General features: G+C 34.8%; 1 protein-coding gene across 1 annotated transcript in view; it reads left to right on the forward strand.

Moving 5' to 3' along the window:
- Positions 1-10233, forward strand: part of LOC113229781 — a 106928-nt gene that overhangs the window by 54894 nt on the left and 41801 nt on the right. Inside the window, exon 2 of the mRNA XM_026463462.1 lies at positions 8584-8713. Within this exon, the coding sequence (XP_026319247.1) occupies positions 8584-8713 (130 nt within the window). The remainder of the gene's footprint in view (positions 1-8583; positions 8714-10233) is intronic.

Raw genomic sequence — 10233 nt, forward strand, 5'->3', positions numbered from 1 at the left:
GGAATCACAACCGGCGACCCGTCTAACTCCCTCTTCCCCGCCGAAAATTGACATTTATAACGCAATTCGTGTTACTGTACGTACATAAATAATATTAGAGTCATTGATTTTGCGAATAAACTAAGTACTCGATATCTCGATAGTCAGTAATCAACTATTTTAATATTGCGCCGTTATATATATGTCATATAATTAACCATAACGAAGCCGAGTCTGTGGCCGAACGGTTATCACACTGAACTGCCACGCTGAGGTCCAGGGATAGATTCCCGGGCCGGAAAAAATACTTGTATGGCCTACATTTATTTCTCTCGTGAGTATGAGTGTAATTAGTGGTTGTCTATGTGTGTGTCCATGGCACCCGCGATACAGTGTTTCTCTTTTGCGGGGCTATGAGTGTGTGTAAAACTAAATGCTACTTACAAAAGGCATGGTGCTAAAACTATAACGTTAGTTTTTAAATTTTTTTGTCTGTTTATGCGTTTGTATGTATGTCTCTCTCGGTAATAGTAGAATCAATTTGAACGTGGTTTTCATTGATGTATTATGATAAGGTTTAATATTTAGTGTCTGTTTCATTTAAATCGATGGACAAATGAAAAAGACACGTCAAATTGAAAGTATGACTCGCGCGGGCTTTACTTGACATGTGCATAATTCGGATCGAAGTGTGTAATACTTGAAAATAATATGCTAAAATATTAGTCATCTGTAGACCTACAAAAAAACATAATTACAGAGTACTAAAAAAACTGACCTCAAAAGTCATTTGTGTGCTAAACCCTAAGGGCTGGCGCCGCAGAAGTGCGACCAAATTTTCCGATGCCTTTTTTTATCCAGTCGATTGGAATAACTGGCGGTACTGCTATCCCATATTGAAGGGTGTGGTTTTACATTCTCTATAAATTCTTCAATTCAATTTTTATCCATCGTAGTTAATATGAAAATTTAATATGTACACCTCACTAACCGTGACTGCAACTGAGCGCGACTACAGGGCAACTGTCGCACGGCTGCCACGCGGCTCTGCTCTATTGCAGTGCTGCTGCAGCGCGTCTAACAGCTGCTAATTCGAACGCGCCCTTAGAGTTGGAATATTTTCATGAAATTTGAATGGAATCAGTATTGAGGTACGTATTGAGCCAAATTGCGAACCTCCTCCTGTTTTTGAAGTCGGTTAAAAATCGTAACATGACATGTCTAGCTTTTACATTTAAGTCACAATATCGGTTTTAAAAGGGTGTACCAGTTCCAGTCGGCTTATGTTGCGCTATGAACCCAACAAAGCGCCTGCGCTTTGTTGAGACACCGAGAGAGGCTGGTGCGGGTGAGTATGATCTGTTTTTCGCATAGACAGCCCTATGTAGCCCTGTCTCGTGACTCGTCTTAGCAACTCAGGAAATCTGTATGCATTAATCTGTAATGACATTACTGGAGGAATGTGTGTCTATAACCACAGAGTTTGCGTTTGTACATATATTAGTAGGATGCGTAAGTGACATAATAATAATAATAATAATATAATAATAATAATAATAATAATAATAACGCACACACTCAACATAGCCCCGCACTAGGGAAACCCTGTGTCGCGGGTGCCATGGATACACACATAGACTACCACAAATTACACCCAAACTCACGAGAGAAATAAATGTAGGTCATATAAATATTTCTCCCGGCCCGGGAATTGAACCTGGGGCCTCTGCGTGGCAGTCCGGCGTGGTAACCGTTCGGCCACGGAGGCAGTTGGCAGCAGAGCATATGTTTGCGCGCATAAAATCGCTGGCACAGCTAAACAATAACGGCCAGGTATGTAGAAGATGCGTGTTCAAGTAGCACACTGGAGCAATATGAAATTGCTTGGAAAATTGGAGCAAGTGTGGGCCCGATTTTTAAAATGTATTAAAAAATTTGATTTTATTTTTAACATGCTGATAAAACTCAAATTTCTTCCGCTTCCTCGTTAAAGACAACCTTAATCAATAAAATAGTTTCACGAAAAACGCAATTTTATGCATCTCCAGTAGGTTAATGATCTCAACTAATAAAGTCGTGATTAAAACATAACCGAGCAAAACGCTTTTGGGTCTCGCAGTTTCTTTTCTTATTTATCCAAAAGACGTAAAATAACTTTTTTTTTTCATAATATCAAGTGACGGGACGAACAAGTCGTGCACCTGTTGGTAAGCTACACGACTGTACATAACAGTTACAGTGCCATTTTGAGCTGTATATCGCAAAGATCTGAGGGGCACTGCCACTACGCTCGTCACCCTGACACATAAGTTGACAAATCCTATGTGCCTGTAATTTCACCAGCACCCTTACCCTTCCAAACTTGAATACAGTAGTGCTGACATTATTACTTGGCGGCAGAAATAGGTAAGGTGACAGTACTTCCCTGGAGGAACAGTATCACAAGGAGCTCTACTGCTACTAAAACCTAGTAGGAACGTAGATTGAAGTATTTGCCTATAGGGTTTATAAAATAGTGAGTGTTTGTTTATATATAGTTATCATTTAGTTTGTGCACTTACATTTTTTTTCGGTCTAATATTCTGGCGTTGTAATAATTTTATTTTCTTTAATAGATTTTTGAAATTTTTCTGTATATAACTTTGCAAAGCACAGGGCATTATTAGCCCAGAGCCTCAAATGCCTTATGCGCACTCCATCCCATATTACAGTCAGGGGAAACGCAAAAGTGAAATACACTTTTACATTAGGTATAACTTGATACTTGAGTCGACAACGTGGCGTGAAACTAGACGCTACGACCATTGGAGATGCTACGCCTCGTAGCACTGTACTACAACATGACTGTAGGATGATGTCGAGTAGCAATTTTTTTAAATTTTTCATAAATTAATGTGTTATAAAGTTATAAGTAGAAGTTTAAAAAGCTGACGTCGCCATGGTGTTCCAGAATCTGATGGCACTTAGACAAATTGAAATTTGTAGTGGGCAACATCAATACATTAAGGAAAAATGATTAAAATTGATCTATCCTCGTATATATTTTAAGATGTGTATGAATTTGTGCGTGAGAAAGGTAATTAACTTCTGACATATTTTAAAATTAATCAAAAATATATCAATTACATTGTGGGTGATAGATTTGTTTACGTTTGCAGTTTCTCGCATTTACGCCATTTGTCTTTTTTTACCAGTCATTGTCTAAACACTGTAGTCTTGCTGACCGGTACCAACAAAAATTACATACCACATATATTGATTTGGCTTTGTTAAAGTTTCAAAGATCAAGGTTTGTTTACGCCTACTAATTGGCAAGATTTGAGACCTGCTTCTATATCGTGAATTGTGACTTAGATCCACCTAATTCGTCACTGGTTTTGCGATAAATATTATTACAATGTTTTTTGTTTGAGATTAAAGCAGATTCTCAGTAATTATTGCTATAAAATCGTTATTTTATTTACTTTTCCATCCTCTAAGTTTTAAAGTGAAAAAAGTTTAGCAGACAGCTATTTGACACAAGTAATATTTTGAATTGACATGTGACAAGTTGACATTGCGAGGTGAATGTCGTTCGATTTTTCTAATGTTTAATTCCATGAGATTCTGGTACACCTATATTTCTAAACACTATTTTTGACTGTCTGTAGGCAAAATATTAAACTCTTGCGCTATTTTGCCCAAATCACTTTAGAAGACGTTTATTGCTATATTATTACTGTATTTTTTTTCGTCAAATTTAAATGGGACTAATACTGAGGCACCCTCTTTTCAACAAAAGAAGAATCATCAAAATCTGTTCACAAATCGCCGGAGTAATCGCGTAACACATAAAAAAAATAGTCGAATTGAGAACCTCCTCCTTTTTTGAAGTCGTTAACCTAGTTTAATATTACCTTGTTTGTTTTTTATTTTAGCAAAGCAACACTAGTCATCGGTTGTTAGTTAACGGAGCATTGAAATTAATGGACTTTGTACAATAATATCAAAGTGTTGTTACAATTGTACAGATAAAATACAGAATTCAAACAGAGATGTTAACAAAAATAACCTGTATTAGGATTATTGCTCAATCATCACGTGACTAAAGGTCAGACATTTTGGTGGCCTTTATTACAATTATGTGGAAAATTGAGATCAATGTCGAAATAAAAAAAATACTGTTCTTATATATAATTTTAAACTTTCGCGTTGCGTTATACTAACATTTCAAAATGGGAATAAACGCGATTAAGCAATATAATATATACTTTAACACCTACCGATTATATCGACATTTCGGCCAGGTTGCACTGACAAAGGTTACGGGCTGGCTATCTCAACATTTGTTTAAACACACATGCTTACTTCTTACAATTTCTGCACACTTAGATGACAAACATCCGTGGAATTGGGTCTTTTGCTCTTTCAACATGTTTTTGTTTTAAATGATGAATGTTAACAAATTCATCTTTCTTAAGAGAAACTGCCTTCGGAATGATTTTAAATCGATTCGTTGATTTCAAGTTTCATTTGAGCATACATTGAATTTTGTTTTGTTTTGTTTTGTTTTTAAATTACTAGAAGAGTGAGATTAAAGTGAAGATGGATGGACGAATATAAAATAAAAGTTATGAAAAATATTTCGTTTCAGGCCGCGTAACAACCTTAATCAAGTAATTCAGCGTCGTTCCAGCAAGCCATCATCATTTTTTAAGATTTTTCACTGTGAAATAGCGGAAAAAACTCATCTAATGCATACGATAAGCAAAAGAACGGCAAAGTTTTTGACTATTTCATTAAAAAAGTATTGTTGGATGAATCCTTTTCTTATTTCCTTGAGATTATGAACCTTCGCTTGGTATTAAGTTGTTTGTAAACTTCATGCTATTCCATTTTAAGTAAAGACTTTCTAACAATAACCAAGATTTTTAATAGAGGGTGGCTTGTTCAAGAAAACCTTCGATAAAAACGTTTTCCGATATCATTAAGTTTAAACTCTCTGGAAATTTAAATTTAAAATATTCTCCTAGTTTTAATATTTATGTACTGATAATGCATATAAACAACTGCTTAGCATACAATAGTTTTACGTAAAAAGTACTTCTATTTTGCTTGCAATAGCTTTAGTAATATTAAAACTAGGTGTTACAAGAAAGTTGTTACACTAAACTTAGGCGTTACAAACATCTTTTTTTTCCCTAGGAATCTGCGCGGGCGAAGGAGCGATCAAAAGCAATTATTTATATTTTTCATTCGTGTTTTAGTAGTAAAAATACATTTAAAAATTTAACGCGGACAAAGTAGCGGGCAGAAACTAGTTTTTTATATTAGCATGCCTTGGTTCCAATTTACTTGTAAAATGAAATTTGTTCGAACTGCCCGAAGTTATGAATTGTGTTGTAATGTTAATTATTTTGTTATTTTTACTTGCGTAACTTTTTCAATTTTGTAATATTCAATTATAATATATTCAAAGCAGTACCAAAAACCCTATTTTACTAAATAAATTTATATTCTCCGCTGTCGGAGCAGTTATTCATGTTGTAATTACAAGGTACCCATTTAGAAATTAGCTAACTTTGTCTAACTTTGATGTTAACTGTACAATTTTACAATAAATTTTTTTGGTGGAAGACTCAGATATAGGTAAATCTGTTTTTAAATAGCTCTGGTTTCTAAATTTAAAACTTTGGCGTTATTAATTTTATTTGCCTTGATTAGATTTGCACATTGTTTGAAATAAAACTGTTAAAATTCGTGTAATTTTGAATACTAGTTCTAACGTGGCACCGATGCGTTCAGCCGACTCAAGGCATTACCGACGTTTATGGAGCGGATACAACTCTGACGCACTATGCGTTTTTCGTTTGCCCAATTCTGCAATGGAAATTTTAACCCGACAAACTTAGTTCGTGGATAAGACCTCAAGGTGAATAATGATATGTTGCGAGCTGTTGTTGATGTCCATCCACCGAAAACTACCGAAGTTTTAACTATATCCACAATACAATACAATTTTCATCAAGCTATGAGCACAGGGGTACTATACCACAAATTTTCTAGGATGATCCCTGTGATACTTCACAAAATTCTACATAATTATAACCTTGTAACGACGTCTACTAATTTCCGTATTTTGTAAATTATTTTTATAAGTTTCGCTTTTAAGTGAATAAATTTTGTTTAAGCAAATACTTAAAATTAAATTAAAAAAAAAAGAATTTCTTTCAAAAATTAATTCATCTTTACAACAACGTACGAAGGTTACTTCATTAGACTGCATTTGTTAGAGATTAGGTATATCGATAAAAAGTTTTTGATCATTTAATGAATCAATATACAGTGCGTACACGAGTTTAATCTATTATTTTGTTTTTCGCGGTCAATATAATCACGTAACCGCACTACAAGTTACCGCATTAGTCTGTTGAGGACAATCTTTTTGAATCTTTTCAGCGTGGCTAAACAACAACAGTCAAATCAAACAAAACAAACTAAAAGTCAATAAATAAAAACAACAAAAACAAATAACTTTAACAGCAGGGAACAATGAAAAATACGTGGCACATACAAGGTATCGCACTCGTAATAAATTAAATTGACACATATGTGTACATGTCAAGATGAAAGTCAAAAGTATTCTTGAACAATTTCATAGATTTTAGGACGCTATAATTGGTTGTATAAGTAATTATTATTTTTTGCCTATCCCTGGCGATGGCTATTGAATCATAAACGAAAACTGCATTTAATGTAAATTTTACATTTAATTTGTTTCTTCTACTCCATAGAAATATCGTACCGGATATCAAAAATAAAATAAATATTATTTATACACAATTCATGGGAATTAATTCTTTTAAAAACTCAAATGTTTTTAAAACCGTAATATTATATAAGGCTGTATAATAGAAAGAACCTTTGTTTCAAAAATCAATTAACCGCTCACGCGATGCGCTACTTCTACCGCAAAATGGCGGCTATTTGGTTTCGCAAATTAGAAAAGGATTCAGTTTAAATACAAGTTTTTTTAAATAAAAATTATTATTCTGCATTGCTAAATAAATACCATCCGTACTACTTATAAAAACATCTCAAATAAAATGCAGTAATACACCGCAAATCCTGCACTTAAAAAGCACTAATGAAATTTTTGGTGTACTTGGATAAATATGATAATATTTCGTTTGAGTGGTTCTAACGTTTACCATGAAATTACTCCTTAAAGTATAGTTTATAAACATTTATATTCAGGGTAAAGTTAAAAAAACGCTACTAACGGTATGTTTTCGATAAATAAGCACCGAAATCACCAGCCTAAACAATAACACACACCCATCTAATTTTCCCATTTAATTTTGAAGAAAATCATCCACCTCTATGGGTAGCTGTTCATGCATGAAGACTCATTTTTGTAAATAGCGCCTAAATTTTATTATAAGGAGCAATTATTTTAATGGTTGATTTTGCTATTCTCCAATTCAAGGCGTTTTTCTCTCTCAATACATGTAGTTAGTAGCAGTGAGAACTGCTTTTTATTATCTCCTCTTTTAAGTCTCGTACATGGTCCTAGACCGAAGCCGGATTTTGTCTACCTGGGTTCAAGGACATATAAGCTTCAAATCAAGAAAATAAGTGAACTTAACTGCTAGTCGTCAAGGTCGTGGATGTAGGCTGGTGAAGGTGTACATAGCCCTTGGCAAATAACATCTATTTGCAAGTTTTTCCGTTCCATGAATTTTCGGTTTTTTTAGTACTTTATAAAATAGGGTGGTTTGCATTAATATTACACATAACTGGTTGATGACTGTACCACCTCAGTGAACCGTGACAATGGGGCCCGTAAAGGGACGGAAACGTCGGTTTGTTTGAAAAAACAAATATACGTGTTGTCGGAACTACGGCCGGTAAGCCGCGTTGAAATTTACACTGATTTAGTGAATTGACACTGACAAGAAAGAGTTTTAGACCAAATCATTAAATGATAAAAAAATTCATTCTTTACAATAATTACAAATGATTCACATCATGATGGAGTCCTGACGACAAGCCCAAACAGTGTCCAAAAAATTTTTCAGAAAATTGTTAGTAATTGTTTGGTAGACCTGTCTAAATGATTTTCATCAACTAAGCGTGAAAATATAAACTACTGTAAATGGTCAAGTTTGTTTAATTTTGGTGTCCAGATTTCCGACACGTACAACGATTAATGGCTATCATAATAACGAGTTTACTAATGACGCCCGTTTAAATGATAATGTAGTGCGTCAGTAACATGTATTTTAAACTCAGTGGTTTTTGAAATTTGCTGATACCCGTATTTAAACGTATTTAATGTATCAACTCAGTGGCTATTGAAATTTGTTCATATCCTATTTACATGTAATATTAAGTTTATTGAATATCATGATATTCTACTACCGTGATATTCAATTATTTTTAGTATTTGTAGATTGTTATAATTACTCGAGTCTACGAGAGCCTTCAGCATACCGTGTCTGAACGTATGCTGAAGGCGCTAGTTAGAATCCTGCCAGATCGAAGGAATTTTTCTTAGTGTTCGATATTTGTATTAATACCCGTATTTCCTTATTTACTCTACACACACGTATTTACTTTTAGGCGGCGGGGGCGCGCAATTGGGAGAGACGGACAACTGCGACTCTAGCGAGCTGAACGTGTGTGTGGAACAAATCCCCCGTACCCCCATCGGCCTGCCCAAAACCAAGGAGGAGCTAGACGCGCATTGCACGTAAGTACCATGCATAGTACAGTCAACCTCAAAAAAAATCAGAATGATTAATCTATGTCAATAATATCTCAAACCAATATTTTTTTTATTGTTTGTGTTATCGCTTAGATAATTTTAACGCTAACACTCTATTTTACACTTTTTTTTGTTTAAAAAATTAAAGTGTACATTTGACCTCCATCTCACCTGATGAAAAGCGACGATGAGGCATGGACACCTAAATAATGCCTATTTACTCTCGCCTTGATAATAATTAATACTATAAATGTACAAATACGTTGTGAAATAACAGAAAAATGTACCTTCACGCGTCATAGTCGATATACATTATTCATATATCCCTGCGTGTCCAATACAACAATGGTTTTAGGATACTGTTGTTATTGTCACGCTTTAACAGTGCACCAGATATGTTCGCGGAGAACGATAATGACACTTTATTGCGATAGCACGCAAGAGAACTGCTACCTTGAGACGTTGCGTGGTTGACAGTTCTAACCACAGACATATATCTGGATAGACGCCGCAAGTACAGCAATTTGTATGAAAACCAAGCATGCCACATTTTTTATACCCCCTATGACGTCACAAAAACTACGGAGAATCCGTTAGCGTTAATGCACTTTTTCATAAGAATGAACCAATTTTGGAAACATTTATGCCACTCCTCCGTGACAATCTTTGAAACATATTTTTCATACTCTTCGACAGCCTCTTCCGGTGATGAAAATCATTGACCGCGTAACTGGTTCTTAATTTTTGGAAATAAATAAAAGTCACAAGATATCAGGTCGGGACTGTACGCGGGATGGCTCATAAGGTCAACGTTGTTCACCTTCAAAAATTCATTTGTCTGTCTGGCCGTATGAGAACTGGCATTGTCGTGGTGCAAGATGATACGGTGTTTATGGTTATATATGTGTATATGTTTCGTCTCCTGTTACTACATCCCACACCAAATTTGACGCCCCTTCGTTGAATCTGGTGAGCATGGCATTGCACCAAGTGACGCGATCCGCTTTTTGAGCCTCTAACATATGGTGCTTCATCGCCAAAAGCAGTTTCAAGCCGAGCAAAGCTCCGCTGAGCTGTTAAATTACACTTAAAGTCGTAGAAAATCATACTACGAAAATTTTTACGAGTTAAAATCATGGTGATGAAGACAACCCATTTCTAAAATGACGCCACAATGTAAAAACAAGTGACAGTCAGGTGAAAAAGCCAAAGAATTCCATTTTCAAATATTGTAATTACTTTTTTAACATTGTTTATGCAAGTGTCCAGTTCCGAAAAGTTATAGTGTGCCCCATGTATTTATATAGTAGAGCAACGAAGACGAAGCTTTATGCCTATAAAATAAATAATGGACTGAAGACTTGGCGTGTGTAAAATTATGAAGAAAAATTTACCAAGACTTGTCTGTATGCCTTTTATGCCTTATATTATATGTCTTATATATTATATATCTTGTACATTATATTATATTATATTATATTATATTATATTATATTATATTATAT

The sequence above is a fragment of the Hyposmocoma kahamanoa genome, unplaced genomic scaffold (genome assembly GCF_003589595.1).
Source record: "Hyposmocoma kahamanoa isolate Upper Pololo Valley unplaced genomic scaffold, ASM358959v1 62, whole genome shotgun sequence".
Taxonomy (NCBI): Eukaryota; Metazoa; Arthropoda; class Insecta; order Lepidoptera; family Cosmopterigidae; genus Hyposmocoma; species Hyposmocoma kahamanoa.